The sequence below is a fragment of the Lipophrys pholis genome (assembly GCF_963383615.2).
Source record: "Lipophrys pholis genome assembly, chromosome: 17".
Taxonomy (NCBI): Eukaryota; Metazoa; Chordata; class Actinopteri; order Blenniiformes; family Blenniidae; genus Lipophrys; species Lipophrys pholis.
This window is the reverse complement of record NC_137643.1, coordinates 2,456,147-2,483,096: the sequence shown is the minus strand read 5'-3', so window position 1 is coordinate 2,483,096 and position 26,950 is coordinate 2,456,147. Positions and strand designations below refer to the sequence as shown.

Sequence of the window (26,950 nt, the reverse complement as noted above, 5' to 3'; positions counted from 1 at the left end):
GCTATAGTGAGTGAGTTCAGAGGACAGTAGGAGAGACGGAGAACAACAAACTAACAAACAAGTTGACATCAGACTCAGTGGGGAGCGAGAGAGAGGAGTGGTCGAGATTATCTGGAGAATAATCTGTATCTTCATGTCACATATTTCCAAACATCTTAGTCCAGCAGTTCACAGGAAGCTGCTGATTTTAACTTCCTAAAGATGCCCTGTGTTATGAGGTGAACATGAATTGGGCCGAAAATTCACATGTGGTTCAGCTTTGTGTCCTGAAGTCGAGGTCAGACTGACTATCCGTGATTTCTCCCTGCTCCTCTGAGATCCTCCTCCTGCACCTTGTTAAAATTACAGCCGGAGACGGGCCAAACAAACACGCGTCGGCCGCAGAATGCACAAACGGCATTGTAGTGACTTGTTTTCTTTCCTTTCTTTCAGATCACAGTCTGTTTTTACACTCATAAAAATTCCTGATATATCTTCTGCTCGTCTCTCTGTGCCTCCCGCTTCACGTTGCGTGCCCTGAAGGCAGGCTTGTTTCATGCTATGTAGGATGTTTATAATCAGACGCCGCCGCCCCAGAGGCTTGTCTATCCTCTCAATAAAAAACATACCTTGTTACTCTTTAACACCCATTGTAGTTAAAAGCCAGCGGTGCCGCCTCCGTGTGAAAGTGAGAGGAAACATTCAAAGTGCAGCAGCGGAAGCTGTTTGTCTTTTGATGCTGCCATGTTTGTGTTTGGTGCTTTAACTTGTGAGGTTTTGTTTCATCACTATCAAAACCATACCGTTGCACCTTCACAAAACACGTAAAAGACATTTTATGAATGTCGGTGGCGTCCATTACTTTAACTCCCCGGTAGACGGGAGACTATATTTTTTGTGAGTGTAAATAAAAGCACATGTCCCGTGCATTAGTGGAAGACGTCTAATGGTCTATTATCAGTGAGGGAGCAGCGCAGGATTTGTAGAGCTCTTGGCAGTCAGTGGGGATCAATGGCTGTTGCTTTTTATTAGCGCTGACAAAATTCGAGGCGTGCGCTTTGCTCATCGCTGTGTTTCCTCTGCGGTTCCTCTCAGCTGCCTAATGGAGTCACTTACCACCCCAACACCCACCAGGACAGGCTGGGAAAGCTCCAGGAGCACCTCCGGATGCTCTCCGTGCTCTTCCGGAAGCTGCGCCTCGTCTACGACAAATGCAACGAGAACTGTGCCGGGCTGGAGCCCATACCACCAGAGGTGAGAGGAGAACTGAGAGAGGAGGGCGGATGACTCTTCTTCTTCCTCAGGAAGATTTGTAGTCTGCGTGAGGGTTTTTTTTGTGATTGTAGGGAGAGAGCCTGATTTCGCTGGTGTTGAACTGGATTTCGACCAGCTGTAAACTGGTTTCACCAGAGTTTTAGACGAGTTTTACAATAGTGTCAGAACAACTTTTAACTAGTTTTAAACTCGTTTTTGACCAACTAACTTAGACTAGTTTTTGACCAACTTTGAACTAGATTTAGATCAAATTTAGACGAGTTTTATTCCAATTTTGTTCTATTGTTGGGCCAGTTTTAGAAAATATTAAAGCCAGTTTTGGATTAGCTTTAACCCAGTGGGGGACTAGGATTACATCAGTGTATAAACTAGTTTCAGAGTCATTTCAGACCAGTTTTCAGTTCAATTACTACTTAACAGACTTATGGTTTCATTGCCCAGCTAATACAGGATAATGATCAGTTCCATGATTTATTTTTTTGAGAATACTGAACAGCCTCCTCTGTCACTTCATCGTCTCCATGAGCTGCTTTCCTAAGCCTTCCTCTCATTTTCCAACAGAGTTGATTGGTCAGTTTTCAGTCTTTAGACCTGCTGTGATATTATTAACATGAATGTAACCTTCTCTCAGGCACAAGTTCAACAGAAGTTACCATAGCAACCTTTCTCCATGAAGCTTTAACCTCAGTCTGAAAAGGAAAACCCAGAGGTTACCCTGAGGTCACCTCGCGTCTGGCTTTTTAGTAAAGACCACCGTTCAACGCTGCCGTCCCGAGTCACTCTAACCTCTATGGGAACATTTGTGACGACAGAAATAGGTGAGATTGCAGACTGCAACACCACCTTGTAACCTGAGAACAGACTCATTCTAGTCTGTAGTAGCACAGTAATAATAATGTTTATTCACACTTATTTTTATAGCTGCGAGCTAATAATGTTTATTACAGTTATTTTAATTAATTCTGCATATCGATCCTCTAAAGTATCTTTTATCCACTATTTCTCCGAGGTCGTGATCAGATTACAGGCTTAACTTTGCTCTTGTGAGGCGCAGACGTCACCAACAATGTGAGAACAGGAAAAAAAAAAAAGAAAAGTAGATTTTATTTCTTCAACACTTTTAATAAAACTCACGCAAGATAACACGCACCCATCCCGTTTTAGATTTGAATTAGTGTGGGAAACTATTTCAAGTTGATGAGTATTGACAGTTCCAGCGGTGCGTCTGGGCAGGTTCGAGTGCTCCTCGAGTGTGGTGCGTGTCAGGAACTGCCAGTGTAATCGGGCACAATTAGATTAGTTAAAAAGCACTGGCAGCATAATTATACAATGTAAACCTGCTGCTGGCAGCCGCTTCCTGGAAACACATGGAATGAGCCTCCCAGCTTCACTCAACAGGAGCAGGAAAACCACCTGTGCCTAAAAAGTAACTCCAAATTGGACACTTAAGGAGCTTTTCTCCAGGATTGTGTGCACAACTGATCATGCACTCGCGGCCTAATTACGTTCTTGCAGTGCACTTCAGAAACCTGATTGCTAAACAGCACACAGCAAACATATTTATTTGCTGAAGACGATGCTGACAGAATAATGCCTTCTTAACTCAAGTGTCACTGAGCAACGACTAAAGTCTCTCCTACACGCTGAGGGAAAGCTTTATTTGTTTTCATTTATGAGGCAGGTGAATTTTAATACTACCCCGAAAGGTTTGAACACAATAACAAATGTAATGTAATGAAATGCAAATTTCACAGACTCGTACAGCTCAGTCGGGAGGACGGGTAGAAGGTTGATGGTACATCTGCGTCTGTGTGCGCAGAGATTGAATTGAATTTAGACAACATATCGGCTGCTAAATGAAAACTTTTCACAATCTTATTGAATACATCAGTTCTGATGGACTGTTTTTAGAGTAGAACTGTCCGGGTGCTGGGATGGAAAAACCTCATTAAAAAGAAAAGCTATAATCTCACATCAGACCAGAGATTGAAAACAAAACTCCAGCAGTTTCTCTTCTTACTTCCACACACTCGTGCCCCGGTTCTAAGTTTCATTAAGTATTCCCAGTGCTGGTGGATTATAAATGTTTGTGTGGTAATTGGTCAAGCACGTTGTGTTTTTCTACACTTGTTACTTAGATGCAGAAACGATGAAGCGTCAAAGTTTTTTTTTCTTTCGTTCTTTTTTTTCCCCACTGCAGTGGCTGCTTTGGCTCAGTTGGCAGTTTGACATCTTCCAACTCCAGTAGTGACAGTTTGATCCCCCATGTGTCCAAGTTGCCTTCAGCAAGGCCCCTTTCATACAAGTGAAAACACAATGTTTCTGCTTCTTCGTTTGAGAAGAGTTTTATGTCAACACCGCAACGCTTTTTTGTCCCTTTACTATGTAGTTTTCATGTTAGGCCACTAGTGGGTGCTGTTTCAGCAATGAAACCACACACACACTACAGATAACAATATTCTATAAACATTACCAGTGGGAGTACACCGACATTCTAGTTGACAGACGACCAAGTTGGATTTGTTATTACAGTGACTGTCAAAATAAAAGTACCAAGTCCCAGGAGAATATGAACCGGGAGTCATGACACCATTGTTCTAAGAACTATTTACTACAGCTGTGTTGTGCATACGCAGTAGCAGTGTTTACGGCGTCTACATGGCGGTCTTGCCTGAGCGTTTGCGGGAACTGTTGTTTTCGCTCGCGTCTTCACTTGAAGTCGTCGTCGTGCGAACGAGTCTGAAGACACATTGGTGTGTGTGTTGCTGTGACGCCGCTGAAGCAGTGAAAATGTTCCGTTACCCATTTCTAGTTTCTTGTCACTTTACATTTTACGCAGCATCGCAACCTTTTTGGAATTGCGATGTGTGTGTCAGGAAATGCGTCGTCAGATTTAATACAGCCACAATTGTGTTTGCGCATACTGAAGTCCTTCATTCTGGCATGATTGATTGATTGATTGATTGATTGATCGATCCCTGCAGACGTCAACATGTACTTCGTGTGCTTGTCTTTACGCTCATGTGTTAATGCTTCCTGCTGCTGCCTCATACTGCCCTGCTTCTTCACACCGACTGTCGGCTAAATTAGGAAGCTGTTAGTATAAAGGAAGTGGGCCATTGTTCCTACCACATCTTACGCACACACACACACACACACACACACACACACACACACACACACACACACACACACACACACACACACACACACACACACACACACACCTCGTTCCCCTGAGGGACTCTTATCTCACCTACTCCCTCAGGGTCTGTCTCCTCCCTGCTTGCAGCAGATTCATCGGTGTCTCCAGGCGAGTCTCCAGAGTCTCTTTACTGCTGGTTACCGTCACCGTCCACCTCCGGGCGCCGCAGCACTTCTGCTCGGCCTCCCACCTTCTCTACCTGCTTCACACAACACACACAGTCTGAGCACAGATTTGGCCAACACAGAGATGTGAGTAGTTGCTAAATATAAGGCTTCCCTAGGGTATGACATCAAGGCATGTTTTCACACGCGCGCGCACACACACACACACACACACACACACACACACACACACACACACACACACACACACACACACACACACACACACACACACACACACACACACACACACACACACACACACACACACACACACACACACACACACACACACTCACTGCGCGCGGCACCATGCAGGGGTACAGTGAGGCTCTCCATACACTGTTTGATTGGATTTATGACTGCGGCAGTCCCTTCCCAATTTCCACAGATTGGCTCGCAGCTAATCTCTCTCACCAGACTCTTACTGAGGATAAAGGAGGATGTGGGAGGAGACCGGCCTTAAATTGGAACAAATTTGCGATGGCTGCCACCGTGTACATTTTTGTGCTTTGAATAATACCGTTGCGGAGCGGCGCTTTGACTGATCCCGTCCCCGGTTGTTTAGCACCACTCCCTGCCCTTGAATCAAAGTCCACGACGGGCTTCGCCTGACATTTCCCTTCGCTGTCCCGGTGCAAACCTTCATCGTGCCATTATGCCGCTCGGCTATTTTTCTTCACCCCTCCGCCTCCTCTTTCCATCTTCTTTAAATGTTTATTCATTTCCCCTTGAGGCGGTGAGCGCCGGCCCGGTGCTGACCAGCCAATAGCTCAGCTCAGCTCGCCATGTTTGTCTGAGGCCGAGGGTTGTTGATTTTGGCCGCGGCGCGCACGCCATTTATCATCCTGGAGAATTCAGGTGCACGTCTGACAGCCGCTCACTATTGGCTGCCTGAAACAGGAAGTGGAATCAATGAGTCGGGCAGCGTGACCTCATCGCAGCCTAATTAGCAACAGGGGCGTTTAATGAACAGCTGGAAGCAAACGCACACGTCAGCGCTTTCCACTTTTTCTTTCCAGCTGTCGTTTGTTGCACCTTTTTCCCTCCCTCTTTTTATCCGGCATGCGCTCTCTTCCTCTCCGTTCCTCCCATCATTCTTTTTCCACCATTTCACTCTTACAGCTGGTCAATATTGGCTCCCCCCCTCATTTCCTCCCGCATCTATCAGTGTATTTGTTGCCCGTGGATTTATTTTTCTCTCTTTCTGTTTAACTTTACCTCCCTTCCCTCCCTCCTCTCATTTCCTGACTGGAATGGCTGTGTCCATTTCATTTCCCTCTCAGTTACACGTTCACCCTGCTACTTTCTTTTTTTTTTCTTTTCTTTTTCTTCGTTTCGTCTTTTCTTACCCTTTTTCTTTTGTCTCAGCGAGGCAACCTGGAGAACTTCATTAGCCCATTCTTCTCTGTCAGCCGGGAAACCACATCCATCTTTTCTGTGGAAGAGGCCAGTGTTATGACTCACACAGGCACATTCACACACACTCATACACACACACACAGGCTGTACAGCTCCACTCACACACTCACACACTCACACACTCACACACACCCACCATACACTCGCCATCCATCTTTTCCCACCGTACTCAGCACATTTCATTTTCCCCCCACGAGCTGCCAAAATCAGCCGGCTGCTTTCAAAATGCAACATGTCATTCGCTTTGGCCTCAGACTTACCCCCCCCCCCCCCCCAAAAAAAAAGCTTATTTTCCTACTTAAACTTCTCCGAAACAAGCTCATAGTTTGTAGATATAATGTCCTACACATGTCCTTGCTGACTTTTCACCCTCCAAAAAGAAGAATTTACTCTTTGGCCTAAAACTTAGGCTGGAAACTGACAGAAATGTTTCCAGTTATTCTTTTTTTCTTTCTGTCTTCTTAACCTCTTTCTTTCATGCTCGTGTCCCAGCCTGTCCTCTTCCACTCTCATCATTTTTCCCCTCTTGGGGTTTCGGACATTGCAGACTCTCTTCCCTTCATTTGTTTCTGTACTTTGCAATCCGCCCCTTTATGTATTTATTTTCTTATTTGGTGTTCGTCTTTTCCTTGGCGGCGCCCCACTGTACTCACACACGAGTCAAGTCATTGGTTCCAGATGAATCGGATTGTTTAAATCATGGTCTTGTGTCTGCAGGGCCTCTAGTCCAGCTGCAAAACCTCGGGCCAAACGCTGCAGTCGATCCTAATATTGGAAGGAACTTTACACAATTTAGATTAGTATCATGCCAAGTTGTTATTGGAGCAAGGTGTGTTTTCCCACTGTGTGGCGTTTTTATTACTGGCTCTAAGATGTTTGGAGACTCTCCTGCCTAATCTGTGTTTGTGATCTTGTCTGGTATGACAGTTTTTGTTTTGGAAAGGAAAGTGATGTTAGTTTTGGGAGATGATTCATTGTTTTCAGTATTATGACCTCCTTTACAGCCTCTATAGGAGCTCATTAAATGTCCCTGTGTGTGTTTGCGTGCCCGCAACGCTATATTTTGAGTACATTTACAACACGTGTGCTTGCAGAATTGTTTTTATTTCTTTACTTTGTTTGAGAAAATTCAATCCTGTGCAGCAGCTGTGAAAAGACTTTCGCATAGCATCAATCACGCAGTCCCGGTGTTGCTTCTTTATGTTCTTGCTTTGTGTTACACTGGGAACAATCTGTTCTCAGGACATTCATAGATAACTTGACGTGTGACTGCAGCAAAGCCCTCTGTTCTCCTTCCCATTGTTCTCTGGATGAAGCACTAGGGGGCAGTGTGATGCAAAGCAGCAGGCAGTGACCCTGTCGGTTCTCAGAACGCTGCCTCGCCTGAAGGTTCATGCACATCAGCTTCACTGTAGTGTCAAGCAGACAAGGTCAAGCACACACATCATTTAAAAATGAATTAATCTCCCACTTGCTCTCTCTCTCTCTCTCTCTCGCTCTCTCGCTCTCTCTTTACGTTGAAGAGAGTCAGACTGCGTGTGAGAGCTTACTCAGAATCCCGTTTTTTTCACCACTTCGTGTGAACAGCAGCGTCGGACAGCATGCAGATATGTTGCATAGAGCTCAGAACTCATGTGGAGATTTTTTCCTCCACATGTAAGTCTGTCTCCGTGCACACAGAGTAGAGAAGTGAAAATGCACCGCGGTCGTTGTAATTTATGTGAACCTCGGGAGGAAGATGCAATGCTTGCTGAGCTCATGGAGCTTGAACTGCACTGCAACCCCGGACTAACTCTCTGTGGCTCGGTCAGTAAATCGGCTGGTGCTGCAGTCCAGAGGTTGGTGGTTATGTCCCCCATCGCGCTGTCACCATGAGTCAAAGTGTCCTTGGGCAAGTCACTGAGCCCCAAATTGCTCCCAGTAGTGTGAAGGGGCCTTGCAGGGCAACCATCAGTGCTGGTGTGTGTATGTGCACGAGTGGGTAGATGATACTGTGATACTGATCATCATGCAAGTGTGTTGAAACTGCTGAAGGAGTAAAATGTGCCATTTTCTAACGCACCAAACTGTAATTTTTAGTTGAAAGCCACATTTACTCTTGTTTTTCACATCATAAGTAGCGGTGGGACTCAATTAAAAAACAAACAAAAAAAACACACAAATCTGAATAATTAGGGGCTTTGTAATTAATTACTCACAACTAATCGCATTTTAATTAAATCTCAGTATTTGATACAAGGAGCTACATTTTCATTTCCAGCTGGTTTTAGTTTTAAGATTCTCTATTTTGGATTTCTGAAATGTCAAAGAATATAACAAAAAAAAAAGACTGAAATATTAATCATAACTACATGTCAGATTCACTGTTTGAAACAAGTACTTCGTAATTAATTCACTTCTGCCGATCCGACTGCCATAGAATGCAAACAATGTGATACATCCGCTGTGTGCATTGTACAGAAGCGATAAGGCAGCTGGGTCCGTTGGAAGGAGTCAGCGTTTACTGGAGTGATCCTCTTACGTTGGTCTTGCTTACAGTAAGTAATACAGCCAGGTTTGTGTTTGTTGTCGTTCCAGCAACTGATCCCCTTCGTGGAGGACGATGGCTCCAAACGAGAGGAGCGCCCAGGCGGGCAGAGCCGTCCGGCGAGCGAGGAGAGGAGGGAGATCCTGGAGGTCAACAAGGTACGCAGCACTGTCGGGGTCTGATTCCCGGCTCATAATTAGCCGAGGTGACACGTGACAAAGTATTTGTAACTTCCTGCTGTACGCACGGAGGTATTGAGGAAGTTGTAATTTATTTTGTTTGTTTGACGTGGATGTCTTACATTATATGGAAAATAATCTGTGCTGTTTCGCTTCAACCTTCATGAGGACGATTCAGAGTTACAGTGGATTTACCAAGATGGTAAAAGATTAAACAGTTTACAACGACAACGTTTCAAATTCAACACATCGATTTTGCTTTTTCGTTTCAAAGAACTTTTCTTTTGCACGGCAACTTTTTGAATATGATGTCCGTCTGCACGGTAATGACAGAAACGCGTTGGGCCACTTGTGGGTGCTGTTGGTTGTTTTTGTAATGAAACCACACACACATACATGAGAACACTGTGCTATGAACTAACAACGGGAGAACGCGGACATTCCAGTAGACAGACGACCAAGTTGGATTGTTATTACGGTGACTGTCAACTATAAAGTCCCAGGAGAATCTGGACTGGGAGTCATGACCCGACGTTGTTGTTATTGTCCATTTACTCGGGGAGTGTTTTTAGTGACTCACTGTCATCATGTAAACAAACCCCCAAAACGCTACAAAATGTTTGCGTTTAAACGAGCCCTCTGAATGATTAAGTTGCTTCAATAAGGGTCGAATAACAAGACTCTCTGTTTCCATGAAAAAAAAAAAAATTCAATAAAATCCAAATATCAAAGACCCAAAACAGACTAAACTTGGGACACGAGGGGCTGCAGAAGAGCACTGTTCATGCAGCACATCAAAACGATTCGTCCACAGAGGAAACCCTGCCACTGTTTTGACTCTGTTCTATTTTTCATGAGCTTTTTTCTGAGTTCTCAGCTCCTTAAAAATAGCACCATAATAATCTCATTGCATTGTACTTATCCGAGCGCACTGCATTGTTGAAGAAGTTGAAGGAGTTATATTGCAGAAAATATATCCGAGCAGCTCTTCGGCGTGCAGACTCTTTTAATGAGTGCAGAGAAATCTGGACGGGGGGTTCGGACCAACGACCAGCGACCACACCACCAGGATGAGCTCAGTCTTAATCCCAGGCAGAGTTTGAGTGTAGCACCTGGATTAACTGACCAGTGTTTCTGTTATCGTTTCTCCAGGGGATTCTGTTATCAGGGTATCGCTCTGCTTGGAAACACGGATACGTAGGCAGTGTGTTGTGGAGCTGCTCAGGCCCATATCAGGTGTCTGCAACATGAGTCCTGCTCAGTTCGGCTGTATTTGCTTTTGGTACCAGGCTCTTTTTAAGATTTTCTTCCAATCACACACAGCACATTATCGATCTCATTGGTTGTTGTCATATGGTCTACCACACATGACCTTTAAGGTACAGCATGTGGGATTTAAGAACTGCCACTGTCGGTAGTTTGATGTTCGTTGTTGCTAAAAGCTTCAGCACTTGTCAAACGTCCCGTTTCTCTCCTGTCAAACTCTGCTGCTGCTGCTTCTTCTGTTCTTGGACAGGAATACATGTAGACTCAAATGCAGCTGCAACATTTCATATTTTATAAACATTTTCCAGTGTTTTTGTCACAAAAATTCTTGTTTCTTTTGGATTTCAGTCTTTTAATGACAGAATTCAGTTTGATTCTTCGGAACACTTTCTTGTGGGCAGTGATCAGAGCCGTACACTAAAGCCAGCCTTAAGACCAAGCTGAAGATCTTCAATAGCAACATCAACGCTGTCTTCCATCCTTGGGATCCAGTGGCCTTTGTTGATCCATAATGAAGATCTATGTGAGATTGTCAACCAGGAAAGAATGGTACCCCAAATACATGGAAGGATGTGGAGGTGGGTCAGGCACATGCTCAGGAAACCCCGGGACTGTGTGACAAGACGAGCGCTATCTTGGAACCCTCGGGGCAAAAGAAAACGTGGCTCCAACAAAACTGAACTGGAAACGATCAGCGGAACAGGAACCGTGTCGAACGGGTCAGATTGGCATTTTGTGGATGCCCTATGCTCCTCCTCGGAGTGATGGGCGTGACTAACATGTAAAGTAGAAAACAGAGCCCCTCTCTTATGTCAGATTTACTTTGACCTCTGTGGTCATGGACCCTGACCTCGGAGCCACTGCACTACACCACCGTGTGGGCTGAACCATAATGAGACTAATTAAGACCAATTACACTGACATACCCGATTCCCACTTATCAAGGCAGCAAGCCGTTAAGACGGGAAGGCTTTGTGATGCTGATGTGCATGAAAGAGGAAAGCAGCAGTCTAAGTGAGATAATCAGAAACCTCTGTAGTTTATAAATATAGTTCAAATAGTGAAAAAGAGAAGAGCTGACCAACTGCTACAAAGAGCCGAGATGAGCAAAATAGAATCTGGTGGCGTTTTAAATATTAACGGGAAGAAAGAAACGATGACTTGATTTTTTATTTTTCTCCTCATCTTGTGAGTAAGGTGTTCAACTTCTCGAGTGGTTTCAAGTGTTGGACATCAAACGCTCCTAAAAGCTTTTTTAAATTTATTCACTGTCAGATAGGTTTTTTTTCCCCCTCCGCTCGGCTGGCGAGGCTGTTTCATAACACTGTGAAAGGCAGAGCTGGGAGCTTTTCTTCACACTGACACACCGTCTCAGTCAAGTCTGAGGTATTGTTGAGGACACTCGTGATCCTGAGTCATGACTGTCAAATTATAAATGTAGTGAACTAAGACGTCAACATGCAAACAAGGATTTCACACAAACAAACAAACAAACAAAACCCACAATAGAAAAGGTGAAGAAAATATTGTAAATGAGGCTGTAAAAGCACGATGTATCGGTCGTTTGGCGTAGTACTTTAAATGTAAACTTTAAAGACTCATTGCGATCGATTTTCGCGACATTGTCAATGTGAACGCCATATTTGCACTTCCAGAAATGCAGAAAAAGAAGTTAATGTCTTCCTTTGCAGACAGATTTATTGAGAGACTGTTGATGTTAACCTTGGGAATAGATCGTTTGTTCCCAGTGGCTGCTTCACAGCTAAATCCACCTTGCAGTAAATCAGCAGCTGAAAAGAAGCTGTGTTGTTATCAGTGAGATTTAATTGTCAACAGTAACGCTTCAGTACAAGCATGTATTCATGAATCCTTCACACGTAGGCAGACCTGGTGCCCATCGTTGATCTCACCCAAAGTACACAGACAATTTGGCTTTCCTGTGAATAAAGGCTTCATATAAACTATAAAGAAATGAAGGAAATTACAGTGATTGTACAGAGTCATCACACACAAAACAATGAAGGACCAAACTAAATCCTGAGCTCCATAGATGATGATGAAGAACTCAAAAAAACACATTTTTCAATTCATTCAGTTTTTAAATTCTTTACAGATTCTATGTACCATAGGTTCGTATTAGAACATTGCTGTCTGGTGGTTCGAGGTTTAACCCTATCGCACTGCTTTATTGTGAGGCTCGTGTAACAATATTTTATTGGGGAAATGTTCAAAATCCTACAAATTTGGCAAAATGTTTACCGTTCCCCGAATGTTTCCAGTTTAAACCAGTCCTAATTAAAATGTTGTTTAGTCGACAGGAACGTCACCACTTCAGATGCACTTCATGCATCTGTGTGGTATTTTGAGCAGAGCAGTGAAAACACAGCGAAGGTTGGAGTGAAGGAGGTGCAAACAGGTGGGAGGTTCACTCAAATGAATTGTCGATGTTTTAGCAGAAAACGTGTCTAATATCTCACACCGGGAATAGACTCGACAACACATCTGGTTTCCTGTGTGATGTGTACAGTAAGGATAAATCTCCAACCATCTCCAGATCATTTCATTTTATCGCCCGTGCATAAAAAGCCGGAGCATCTGCGCGCGGCTGTGGATCTGAGGTGTTGCCGCTCGCTGTTCAGCGCCGCTTTACGTTTGCCGTGCTATTGTTGTGGCACGTTGCTGTGATTGGCCCAGCTGTCTGGGAGCGATAGAAGCAGAGATGTAAATAGCTTGAAGTAGTTTTAACACCCTCAGAATTATATTCAACTCTATTATGTCATTTTGCATATTAACCAGCTGCACCTTCATCGACTCAAATATCAGGCGACTTGAAGACAATCACAGAGTCGACAGTCGAAGTGTCTTTACATCTGGTCAAAGTTAATGGCAGCGACTTTATTTTAAGGGCAAATGCAAAACAGCTAAATTTGCACGACACAAATGTTGTTTTTTTTACACGGCTAGCTCAGTTGGTAGAGCATGAGACTCACAATCTCAGGGTAGTGGGTTCGTGTCCCACGCCGGGCGCCACCTTCCCGTGGGCTCACCACCTGCAGGAAGGTTCTTAAATGGTGCGATGCGATCTGGGTGACAGTGCTCAGACTGTCACCCCTGCGAAACGGATAAGCGGAAGAAAATGAATGAATTTGTTTTCTGTTTGAATTAAAGTAATCCATCTGTAAGTTTCTTGCAATTCTCTGCTGCTGCGTTCAAGTTCAAATCATCTCATTGTTTCCTTTATATGGCTGCTTTGGGAGCTGTGTGACTGATTCAAATGTTGAAGTCCTCAGATTGGATCTTTTATTAGCAGACGCAGTAAAGCAGTGCCCATATATTGTTATAGAGATGCAGATTATTTTTTCACTGTTAGGTATGTTCTGTTCATCAAACATCTTCCATAAAAGATGTTTTGGATTATTGACTAGAGGTTTGTGAAGAATCAGACAATCTCCAACGATTACGTTGGAGTTTCAATGCTGCTGGAGTGCGAAGCCAAAGATGAGCTGTGTTATCTTGTCAGACCGGGCGGAGTCCGGTGTCTCGGGGTAAATAATGTCAAGTGGAGCAGAAGCTGTCGCTTCGTGTGGTTTAATGTAAAGATGCTTGAGAGCCTTGCTCTTCGGTTTTCCTTTTCAGTATTAACAAAGCCTTCTTCATAAATAAAACACTATTTCCAGTGAGTGGCTGTTTAAATGAGTGTTGCTCAGCCCCGATTTGGTGTTGAGGATGTTGCTGGACATCTCTGAAACCGCCCATGTGTCGTCTTCTTTGTGTTGCCACAGTGGATTATCTTCTCCCACTACCCCTCGTCTCCTCCGTCCTCACACCAGCATCACCTTCTCCCTCACTGCATCCATTCCTCCTTCCCTCCTTTGGCTGACATTAGCACATTTTCCACGATCAATCTGATGTGGTTATCATATTTGTGATCCATATGTTTGATCTGAACTTTCATTCTGGATTCCCCTTTTCAACAAAACCCTCTTTATCTGTGCTTTGGACCAGCAGTTACGCTACATAGACGAGTCTAATTATCAGTTAGAACAAAAGAGGACTCAAATGTGCTCACCCACAAACAGGCTTCAGTTTTTTTTTCTGCGTGTATTACGATGCAGGAATGATCTTGAAAGGTTCCCACGAGTACAAACAATAAATCACTCCTCTATTATCAAAACAAAGACGGGATAAATGCCTTGTTTATTTGCACATTAAACAAAATGCTGGGTCTCGTCACAGAGCTGCACAGCGTCGCTGAAATGGCCACTGAGGCACGACGCAGCCTCTCTTAACACTGTCAAACCCTGCCCCTTGATGTTGTGGCATTTGTCATCGTAGATTATTTTTGAGTCCAGGATTAGGTTTAATCTCTCCCTGGATACAGGCCCATCAAGATGACATTAAAACGCTGTGTGCAAATATTGGCTTTGGTTCGATGAAATCGAGATCCCCCACAAACGACGCGGGTGAAATAAACAGCCGGCAGCCACACACAGCGCCGCCCCTGCAGCTCCCGCGTCTCACCTGACTTCAGTAGGTATGAACAGTGCAGTCTGGCAGGGATTCAGGTGAAACACATCATGCATTATTTAGGAGGACTTTTTAGCTCGCCTCATCTCTCATGGATTTTTTTTCTTCATGTTTGTATATAGAGTATGTTTGTGTGTGTATATATATATATCGAGTGAAAGTAAGAGAAAGCGCTTTTGTTCTTTCCTCTGAGAGACAAGATTGTATTTGTCCTCACACATGCTTTGTGTGTGTGTGTGTGTGTGTGTGTGTGTGTGTGTGTGTGTGTGTGTGTGTGCGTGTGTGCGTGTGTGTGTGTGCGTGTGTGTGTGTGCGTGTGTGTGTGTGTGTGCGTGTGCGTGTGTGCGTGTGCGTGTGTGCGTTTCTCTCTTTCCTCTCTTTGTACGAGCATTGTGCCGGCTCTGTACAGTGCATGCGTGCATGCCAAGCCGTCTGAGTGTGCCGCAATGATAATGGTCCAAGGTCAGAAGTGTCAGCGGCAGAGATGAGAATTGGTTATTTTTAAGAGCTCAGCACAGCTCCCCTGGCTGCTTTTAAATGTTAACACTACAGTGAAACATTGCAGTGAACCCTGCACTCCACCGCACTCAGCCCCGTCCAAAACAAACGGCTTCTCCTTTCCACACAAACCCGGCACACCCATAAAGAGAACAGTAAAAGCCTGCTGATGCTGTTCTAGATAAATAACACAGTTCTTATCCCAGTTCTTGCAAAACTGCCGTGAAATACAAAAAATATTGTTTCCAGCATTTGGGCAAAAGGAAAAAAAAAAATTTATTCATCTTTTTTGCTTCTTTTGTGACTTTCAATGATAGTGCATTAATATTAAAGCTGAAAGTGAGTGTAATTTCATCCTATTAGAGACCTTTGTATCGGAGTGATAAATAACCTTGTTTGTGATGTGACCTTCCTTCTATGCAAAGCATTAGCATGCAAATTGATTTCTGTCAAATGATCCAAGTATATCGAGATTGAGAAGACAGACTACCATAATATGCTCAAGGCAAGCTCTTCCCACATTCTGCAGACCTGAACACATCGCCAGACCGTATTATGCCACATAAATAAAATAACGGCTCATTCTACTGTACAATTTATACAGTAGATGAGCACATTCCCATTTAATCTAAAGTAAAATATATCACACCAAAAAGCTTGGAGATTCATAAAAACATGTTGGTATTGACGGCAGCTTCAGAACATGTCTTGAAACAACAAGGAGACTCATTAAGCAATACACTAAAAAAAAAGATGCATTTTTACAGTGGCATGTATTGTGATTTGCCTCCTGTGATTTTGTGATTTTTCTTCACAACATTGTGACACCTGCATTGTTTACATGCACGCGTATTAGCGTGGAGTCTTTCTTGAAACAATAATAGCACCTGAATGATTGTAGAGGATGTGGATTATCTCACACACGTGTCATGTCACTTGTATGTGACGAGGTTTCCCAAGAAAATTATGAAAATTAATCCTCTGTTTGGACAAATAAATTTCCCTCGTTCGCCGAAGCACAGTTTAGGATCTCTGATTTGACAATATAGTGCAACTGATTTTTATATCACAACCACTTTGCAAGACAGTGATTTGATGCGGCCTTTCTTGATTTTCAAGAAACAAACATCGGCTGTGTATCTAGAGCGATACCTTTGACCTGAATAGAACCATTGACATCTTCTCGTGTTTACCCTCCGCCGACGGCTTTGTGAGGCTGTAAATGGACTTCACGCAGGTAGTGCCTCTTCTCCTCAGTGGTCTCAGAGCACTTTACAATTTCTCGTTCACCCATTCACACACTCACAAAGGTGTTTCAATGCAAAGGGCTTTCAACTTGAAGTGGAACTTGGGTTTAGTCGAGGAGCATGTCCGCCGTTAGACTAGAGGACAAATCAGTCTACCACCTGTGTCAAACAATTGGATTTTCAGTGGCCCCCGAGTGTTATTGTTGTGTACGCACACCCCCAAAACGCAATGAAAGTTTTGCGTTTTCACTTGATAATGTCGTTTAAACGGGGAATTAGTTTTAGTGTGCTATGGTACGTGACTTACCAAAAATGTATGGACACAGTCAATGAATTTTTTTCTGACGTCTGGTTGAATGTAGACTTGCCTAATTTCAATGCCGTAACAGTCTGAGGTAAAGGTTAATATTTAGTTCCTTTTGTGATTATTATGTAACCAAACCAAAGTCTGGCTCGCTGCATAAACCCTAATAGGAATCCACACAGGAAGAATACTAACGCTAACAAACACAAGAACAGCAAATCAAATCGCCTCACTTCCATTGGGCTTTGGTCTTGGCAAAGTGATTTTGAATTATGCTGATACTGTAAGATATCAATAACATCCAAACCAATTTCTTCTTTCTGTCTTTTAAACATTTGCAATCTGACTGTTAATACGGGGTTTTGATGAATATTGATTTTAAAAAAGGAAAATCATCTAAGTGTGCACAGTGTTTGTGCTCGATGTAAAGACGGTCACGAGGCACCACCAACACTAGTTTTCGATCCAGTTTTGATCCCCCCCCCACACACACACACACACACAAAAAAAGGGGCATCTGTTGAACTTTGTAGTCCAGCATCCCTTTGATGCAGCGTTGATGGGTGGCGCCAGTTTGGCTGTTTACTGTCGTGACTCTCGATCAATCATGTTCTGTGATGACTGCGTTTCTTTTCAGATCAGAACATTAATAGCAGGTGGCCTGCTTAACGCGCTCAGTTCTGTTTCCCATTCATTCATCACAGTTTCAGTTTTTCCTTTTTACATGTCCTTCGTCTGTTTCGGCAACTTCAGCATCACTTGTGTTGACATTTTTAGTTTCCTCGCTGCGAGAATGTCCTTAAAGTGATGTTACCCAGAGGCTACAAGTTGAACTCATGGCAAGCATGCATTTGCAATCTGGCTCTTGAATTTCCAGCGTGCGCCTCATGTGCCTGCAACATATTTAGCTGTGATTTTGCCCAGGCTGCCCAGCTGCGCATTAAGGCGGCAGTAAGGACAACAAGCTTAGGGGAGTTAAAGCGGTTAGCCTGATCAGCAGAGTAGAGATGCAGCGGGACAGGGGAAGCAGATGTTTGTGGCCTGGCTACATCTGCTGCAGTCACTCCAGCCAGATAGGATGGTTCTGGATGAGGGGATGGGGAGGAGGGAGAGGTGGGAGCAAACACAGGCAGAACTAAAAGGCAAAGAGGTGTAAGAATGAAAATGCTAAAGGAGCAAAATATGAGTGATTTGTGAAAAAAAATAAATAAGAGGAGGATGGGTGAGAGTGGAGGCAGAGACTGAGATGGACTGCTCAGGTGGGAAAAGTATTTGAAGATGGATGAATGACCAGATAGCTATGTTGTCAGAGGGAGTAGATGTGTGTGAAATGGAGGGTAAAGGACAAAGAAAATAGAGAGAGGAGAAGAAAGAAAATAACTGTTACAAAACCGTTTAAAAATTCAAAAAAACATTTTGGGGTTGAAATGAAGGAAATGATGTGTAGCAGCTGCAGAGAATGAGCGTCGTCTGGATGTACAGCGAGAGCGGAGACAGGTAGAAAGACTGATTAAAGAGGGGATTGATAGATGTGTAGACAGCTGTGGATTGTCAGAGTTAAGCCGTCCCCATTCAGATAGCGTCTTCAAAAGGAATAACGGAAAACTGATGAAATGCAGCAGCGCCGTTGAAAATCGGACGGCGTCTGTAACTGGATGCTGACGGAGAGAAGAGATTGATGCATAAGTGAGAAGATAAGTCCAAGCACGCTGCAAACTCTCCTGCTGATATGTCACACTGGTTTAGCTTCATAGTTCATCCTTGGAAAATTCCAAAAGTATTTTCATTTCTTTTTTTCTTTTCAAAAGATGCCTTCTATCAAATTTTAAATTCACTCACAGCTGTAAATAATGAACAGTGATATAATGCGTCTTCATGGGCCGGGGCGATAGGCAGCCCTGATAGGACGGCAGTGTAATAGGATTCTGGGGATTTCTTCCCCCCGTACGCTCTGTTCTGAGTGAAATAACCTTGGAACAGACACTACCCTTGTTACCGTTCGACAGAAGAGCGTGATCTGAGCAGAGCCATTGAAGTGTCTGCTCTGTTCTCACACAAGAGAATAATGTAAAGCGGGAATTTCAGCCCAGCCCTCGACGCCGGCCAATCCCCACCTAATCCTCGTCTGCAGCCTCGTCCCGGAAGTCCAGCTTTCTGCTTAAGACCACCACAAAATATTGACATAGGTTCAGCTGGCATTACCCAGCAGATGTAGTAGTGAAGCTTTACATTTTGTGTCCAATCCTGTCAGGCTTGTTTCCCACCCAGTGTGAGGAGAGCTATTCAGGCTTTCTCCCTCTGCATCGGGGCCAGTAAATTCTCTTTAATGTTTTCTCAAAGTTTTTGTGTGAAGTGATTGTGTTTTTGAGGATTTAAGAGTTGCCGACAGTTGTAAATTATTATTATTATTTTTTTAAGTCAGCCCAGACAGAGTGGTGTTTGCTGGGTTGTGATATATTCCCTCTAAACGACAGAAGAAGGTGAAGAAGCCTGAAGGAACCCATTCAGATGCTGTTCTGTTATTTAATGACAGGATAAGATGTTTTGTCACACCGGATGTCTTGATAGAAAATCAGTGCATAGTTAAAAGCATACATGTCATCGCATGCAGCGTTTTAAAATGGCACTAAAGCAAACTAGTCACAATTTTGGTTTTTATTTCACTTTGGTCAAATAACTATAATTTGCAAAAACAATTTCTTGTATATCTTGATTCAGTTTTTGGCAGCAGATATTTTTCTTTTTTGCAAGACAATGGAAATTCACAAAGATATATTTTTTTTAAATACACAAATTGCCTCTACAATAGGTTATGGAATTATTTGCCATGATGATGAAAATAAGTCAATAAATTTTTCACGTTCCATTGTGGTTATTCTTTGTCAAAAAATAGTATTTCAGTTCTGTTTTTTGCAAAACCTCTTTTGGGACAAGTGATCAAATAAGGTTTCTTCAAAACGAACCATTTTAAGCTCGTAACAAATAAAGAACACAACACTTTTTCCAGTTTAAAACACATTGTTTGATCTTAATAAGATTTGGTGATTCGGATGAGCGAGAGAGCGAGAGATAATGTGAATATTATCCTATTTATATATTACGTGTCCCTGTGTCGAAGTGTCCTTGAGCAAGACCATAAACCCCAAACGGCCTCCAGTGGATGGATTGAGCACCTTGCATGGCAGCCGCCTCCATCGGTGTGTGAGTGTGGGAATGGGTGAATGTCAATAACGGTGTAAAGCACTGGGGGAGTGTCAAGCGGTGGAAAAGAAATTTAGAAGTGAAGTCTATTTACCATAAAATGTATTTAAGCTTATAAACGAAAGCCAAGATTAGAATTTAGATTTATATGTGTCTATATACTGTCTTGTGTGTTCCGTGTGTAATAGAAACACGAAAAACCCTGAAACTAGCACCGTGTGATAATGTTTGAAATAACATTTGTCCAAAGATGTAATTGTAATAATGTTTGATGTTGGAAACTAGCACGGCCTCAAACGTAATGCAGAGTTGTTGATTCTGCTACTTCAGATTTTCCGGAGTAATTAGTCATTTCTCATGTTGATTATGTATCTTTAGTTATGTAATGCCAGACGAAGGTAATTAAGGTGAAATGTTTTGGACAATGAAAAGCTGTCATAAAGAGTCAAAACTCCCTGAAAATATGTAAAAAAAAACAAAAAAAAAAACCCAATAAGAGTGAAGGAAATACAGGAGCAGCTTTAATTGTGAAATTTTACTCGATGTTTGTTAAATTTTTCCATGAAGAAATGTTCATGTTTGCACAATCAGAGCCTTTTGAGTTCATGAGGTTGCAGAATAATGAGTTTGCAAGTTCAAAAGCCAGAAATTGCTCCAAAATATCTCCCAATGAGAACAGCCAGTTCAACTGCACGGTGGTGAAGTGGTGAGCACGCTCGCCTCACAGCAGGAAGGTCCCCTCATTGAGTCCTCATTGGACTTGTGGCGCCTTTCACTGTGGTTTGCATGTTTTCCTCGCGTAGCCGCGGGTTTTCTCTGGGCATTCCGGTTAAATGATGTCGCTAAATTGCTCGCAGCTGTGAGTGTGTGTGGTTGTGTGCGTCTCCCTGCCTTCAGCCTGAACCAGAAGGGTTCTCGGCAAGTTGGACGCAGAGGTAGAGACGATGGATGGATAGAAAAAAATAACCAGAGATGTCACCATCAAAACTTTTAGTTCCACATAACCTCCAAAAGAAGGAAATAATATACAGCCTTTCTATAATTTAATATGGAGTTTATGCAGCGAGTTCCTTGTTATCAAACCAGTGCAGAAGTGGTTGTTGAGTGAATTAATGATGTTCATCCTGATTGTTGAGTGAATTAATTCAAAGAGCATTACAGAGTTGAACATCAGTGAAGATTCACACGTTTTATGTATATTACAATTTATTTCTAAAGGAGAATGGCTCCGTTTAAAGGGTTTTGTTTCACATTCAAGTTTTCCTCATGCATAGTAAAACAGATGGTATTACATCCTTCTGCATTTTAAGTACCCCTGACCTGAGCAGTTGCTGTTATTTTTTACCCACCTTCATCCCATTCCTTTAATCCCACGCCTGTATGGTGTGTGTCTTGAAGCCTGAAGCCCACCAGCTAAGATGTTGGTGTGAACAGGTAGTAGAGATCAGAGTAGGATGGCGGTGGGAGTACAAAGGGCGGGGGGGGGGGGGGGGGGCTGTGGTGGCTGGAGGAGAGGCAGATGAATGACTCTTCCATGGTAATGTCTGGCTGCTTTATGGGCCGTCCTGGCTGTGAGTGATAGCCTTGCTCTCGTTATCTGTCGATTGGGGTAATTGCTGTTTGTCGGAGTCTGGCTGACGGATGGTGATGCAATCTGCCCGGAGTTGGAAAGGGAGGAGGCGGGGAGGCATCACTCTCATCACTCTCCACAAGTGTCTTGACGAGGACGCACGCTGTGTGACGATATGTATTTTCATTTAAGCGTGTTTGAATGTGCGCATTCCCCAGCGTACATGTCAGGGGGAGTGACTGTGTCTTTTTATCCACAAAGTCTGTATGCATATGCAAGTGTGTGTGTGTGTGTGTGTGTGTGTGTGTGTGTGTGTGTGTGTGTGTGTGTGTGGTTCAGGTCTTCCATGCTTGCTCGCGTGCACCCATTTGCAGGTTATGCAAATTTGAGTGTGTGTATGAAGAAGTTCATTTGAGCATGTGTGAAAGTCAGCTGTGTTTGCATAAATGTTTAAGATGCATTAGCCATAATTCATTGGTGCCTAATGGGTTGCGATTGCTCAATCTCTGTGCCGCAGACCTCTTGTGCCGTAGACTGTGATTGTGCATATCAATTCAGGGTCCCCAGTTCCCCACGTGTTTCTGCTCCAATCATTTAAAAAAAAAAAAAAAAAAAAAAAAGGACCAATTTCTGCGGCACCCAAGTGACCAGAAATTACAACCCTACATTACTGGTCACACGCCAATTAATGAAGGAAAGCTAAGAATGTGACAAATGAATTAGCCAGCAGAGTTTTCCTGAGTGCTAATTTGGAGCGAGCTTTGTGTTTTCAAGTAGCTTCCTCCAGCTGTCTGCTGCGAGCGTCGTCCAAGTCATTGGGAATCAGCCTGCTTTCTGCCCAACTGGCTGGCTGGCTGACTGACTGACTGATTGACTGATTGACTGACTGACTTACTGGCTGACTGACTGGCTGACTGATTGGCTGACTGGCTGACTGACTGACTTACTGGCTGACTGACTGACTGACTGATTAGCTGACTGACTGACTTACTGACTGATTGACTGAATGAATGACTGACTGGCTGACTTGCTGGCTGACTGACTGATTGATTAGCTGACTGACTGACTTACTGACTGATTGACTGACTGACTGACTGACTGGCTGACTTGCTGGCTGACTGACTGATTGATTAGCTGACTGACTGACTTACTGACTTACTGATTGATTAGCTGACTGACTGACTTACTGACTTACTGACTTGCTGGCTGACTGGCTGACTGACTGATTGATTAGCTGACTGACTGACTTACTGACTTACTGACTTACTGACTTGCTGGCTGACTGGCTGATTGATTGGCTGACTGACTGATTGATTAGCTGACTGACTGACTGACTGACTGACTTACTGACTGACTGGCTGACTGACTGACTGACTGACTGACTGACTGACTGACTGGCTGACTTGCTGGCTGACTGACTGATTGATTAGCTGACTGACTGACTTACTGACTTGCTGGCTGACTGACTGATTGATTAGCTGACTGACTGACTGACTGACTTACTGACTGGCTGGCTGACTGACTGGTTGGTGGTCTAGCTGAGTGACGGTGCATTTTGCAGAATGGAGGACGGATGATTCATCGCGGCTCTCTGGACCACTTGATAATCATTCCATCTGGGGCGTGGGACAGGCTGTCTTGTCACTGGCACATCACTCATCGTTTGTTCTCTTCATACACCCCCCCCCCCCCCCCCCCGTCCCAGAGGCCTTGGAGATGACCCTCCCTGCAGGAGTGGTGGTGGTGGTGGGGAGGAGGTTGTAATACAGGACCTGTGCGACATGGGAGAACCCCGCCGTTTGCTCTGCTCTACCTGCCCCCCCTCCCCTCGCCGCCTCTGCCGCACCCCTGTGCTGCAGCCTGCCACTGCCACTCGCCTCGCGTTTGATTTAATACCAGCCTAAGTGTGAATAAATTCCTGTCACAGCCCATTAAGGAGGCCTTGGAGAGATCTGGCCTGTTATTAATTCTCCACAGCTCCTCTCTTTCTCTCTCCCCTTTAGTTACTATCTCTCCCTCTCCTCTGCCTTCCTCTTCTTCCTCCTCGCCCTCCCCCTCCTCCACTGCACACTGCCTTGCTTTTTTTAATACCCTGTTAATTACCGTGTCTGTCCTCTTTATTCAAATGAGAAAAGGAGAAATTAAAAGCAAGGGGGATGTTTGTAATTTCAAATAGAACAGGAAGCCACAGTCTGGCTTTGCTCTCCTCTCCTCTCCTCTCCTCTCCTCTCCTCTCCTCTCCTCTCCTCTCCTCTCCAGACCTGCGTGAGCGAGCTGTCGGCTCGCTGTGTATAATGAATTCCAGCGGTACTGGCGGTTAGTTTTATCTGAAGAGCAGGCGGGTAGTCTGCCGAGGCCTTGGTGATAAACAAACTCCTAACTCTAATAGGACCAAGAGAGAGCAGCGCCACTTTGCCGGCAGATGCTCTCTCTTTCTCTCTTTCTCTCCCCCTCTTCTCCCTTTTCTTTGGCTCTGCTCGCCGTCCTCGTTCCGATGTCTCCCCTCTCAGTTAGGTTCCCTCTCCATCTCAGAAACATTACCCCCCCCTGCTGTGTTCCTCTCCCTCTCTCTCTCCTCCATCTCTTTCTCTGTCCCTCTGTCGCTCCATCCCGTCCTCCACCACTACGTTCGGGGTCCAGCATTAGTAGGCTGTGCACAGCAGGTGCCCGTACCTCTGTCTTATTAGCAGCCTCATATGTGGCCTATTAGAGGCTCTTTGTATGCCACAGGCTTTTTAATTGTTTTGCTGGGGTCACGGGGGCAGTGTAGCCGCTAAGCTCTTGCGGGGGAGGTATCAGAGTGATTTTTTTCAGGGGAGAGGGGGGTAAATACATGTTTTCCAAGCATTTTGTTGCATTTAGTGTTAAGTGCAACCCCAATTATTTCTGCTTTGTGTTTCACTGTTTAGAGGCTATGTAAGCAATTAGCGGCATTTTTTTAAAAAACTATTGTTCCTCTGTGCCGCAGCACTCAGGAATATTGTTTACACCAGAGATAACATGAGAGTTAGAGGGCCTTTCTGTTCGGGTTGTACTGTGCTCATAAATTGCATGTTGTGGGGTAGGTAGGTAGGTCACTTGTGTAATGCAAGTTAAGATCACATTAAGGCTTTTATGCTTTTTTTTTTTCACTCATGCTTTTGATACTGCTTTAAAGACTGTAGGACGCAGGTTTGTGCTCTCACATCAAATGGAGGCTAGTTTGTGTGAAAGACCAAAGGTTCCAGTGAAGAGAGATGTTTTTAATTTAGTTTAGAAGAAGTCCAGGCCTGGAGCAGCCTCAGGTCATCAGACATCCACTGGGAAAGTAAAAGACAAGGCAAAGTTTTACCTTGTATAAAGAGGGAAGAAAACGTGGGGAAAAGCAAGCCACTGTGTAGATGTGATTGTTATCAGGGACGTTCCTGGAAAATAATGGATCTTAAATTTCAATGAGAAGTAGTTGACTCATCTAGAGGAGACAGTCTCTCAGTTAAAATTGAGCGCATTTTTATAGTCAAGTATTTTAAACACTGTCCCTGAAAATGTATTGAGTATTAAAAGCCCTTTGAAGCTTATAAACGCCATCTCCAACAACCATATTGGATTTCAATGCTGCCGAAGAGCAGGGCCCTTTGGACTCTGGAGGTTAGTGATTTGCTTTCTGATGAATTTACCAAAACAAAGGTAAGTGGAAGCAGATCTTTTGAGCCAATGTCGTGATGAGCTGCATTATCCTCTCCGACCGGGCTGAATCTCTGCGTTTCCGGGTAAACAGTATCTCTCCAAATCCCTGAACTTCCTCAACTTTATGAAACTGCAGTCTGCTGCTTGTGCACTGATGCAGGGAGGGGGAACTGTCAGAACTGTGGCCTTAACTAATGACAAATGAAACCAAGCAGACTTTTACACAAATAAAACTCTTAATTAGGTTACCCATCAGATGTTGTTCAACAGAATAGTCACATGCATCCTTAATTGTTTGTCATAAAAAATGGCATTTTGAAATATTTGTTGTTTTATTTTATACAATTTCAAAAAAAATTTCCCCAGACAAGTCAAAACACATACAAAGTACAGATACATAGAAAAAGAAACTCATTTATTCTTACTGATTTGAATGTCTCTATAAACATTTAGCGCACACACACACCAATATATAAACTCAGTAAATAATCTATATGAATAAATACAACTGTATTTTATAAAAATACATATATACAAAATAATTGTCATATATTCAAGTATACAAAAACCTATCTTCATATACGTACCTATATATACACACACATATAACACGTACAACTAATTCAACATGTCTGATAATATTCAATAATCCTATTTCTTATGAAGCAGTAATTTGTTTCATGAAATGCCTGAATGAGTGTGAAAATAGTGGTTAGAAATATAATTGGTTCCCGTCATAGAAATACTGTGTTTGACGTGCCCGTGTCAGAATTGCTGGACGGTACCAAACAGTTGCTAAAGACAAAGGTCACAGATGTATACAAACATCTGAGCTCGGAGTTGATGGAAAACTTTTTTTTTTTAATGTGCAAATATAACAAGACAGAAAGTAAAAAAAAAAAAAAAAAAAGGGGGGCAGATTACATCCATTCCTTTCTCGTGCTGCGTTCATGCAGCTGGGAACTGCAGTAGTTGCCAGTTATGAAGATCCCATCAAGTTTACCGCCGTCGTTGGAGACCAACAAACGAGTAACTGCCAGCAGCGTCACTTTATTGTTGGAGTCCAGAGAAGAAACAAAAAGGAACTCTAGTTTTTCACTCTACATTTACACACAATTACCGCACAGCTGTTCCTTTGTTGTCCGCTCTTAACACATCTATTAAATGTTATAACTGTTGCTATAAAGCTTTACAGTCGCCACTCTAATTCACTGAAGTGGCGAGAGAAAGTGCTGCGTTTACTTCTTTCAGCAAAAATTAAATGAACAGTAATAAACTGTGTGTGAAACCAAGTGCATTTGCTATTTTTAACCAAAGCTGCTGCCATGTTGCGTAATGTCAGAGCCAAAAAACTAAACTTCCGCACTCCCAGAGGTAAGTTATTATTCTTTCATTGTATTTATTTTTTTCAAAATTGGAAAAGACACCTACACAATAATCACCCCACCCTCCTCCATCCCCAAGTTACTTTTCTAAACCGAGGCTTGAACTGTGAATCAGAGTTTAGATTCTCCCCGTTAAGGTAAACACTTGAATCCGTTTGGACTCGTCTGTTTGGGCTGAGCGTCACCCAGCTGGATGAAGCAGGCGGCGTGTGCGTGGCTGGTCCTAGGCAGCGTAGTTGAGCTCGTTTCAGATCACATGGATTTACGATCCAGCGTTCAGCAGAAATATCACGTCTAATATCAGAGGCAGGAAAAACACGGCGTACACAACAAACAGCAGCAGTCTCTATGGCGCGCTGCGTAAGGGATGTGGATGGCCTGATAAGGTGCATTTGTTTCCAGATTTAGCTGTAGTCAGAGCTTGCTGTCAGGAGCTGATTGAGGATCTGTGGCTGTGATTGCCAAAGGGCATGTTACACCACCTGAAAGCCTGCTATGTTTTGTTGCGCTTCACACCCTGTCATCACTTTCTATT

General features: G+C 43.6%; 1 protein-coding gene across 1 annotated transcript in view; it reads left to right on the top strand.

Annotated features, from left to right (window-relative positions):
• The window catches only part of med30 (mediator complex subunit 30), a 47,942-nt gene that overhangs the window by 3,054 nt on the left and 17,938 nt on the right, over positions 1-26,950 (top strand). Inside the window, exons 3-4 of the mRNA XM_080484160.1 lie at positions 1,075-1,233; positions 8,623-8,730. Of these exons, the coding sequence (XP_080340286.1) occupies positions 1,075-1,233; positions 8,623-8,730 (267 nt within the window). The remainder of the gene's footprint in view (positions 1-1,074; positions 1,234-8,622; positions 8,731-26,950) is intronic.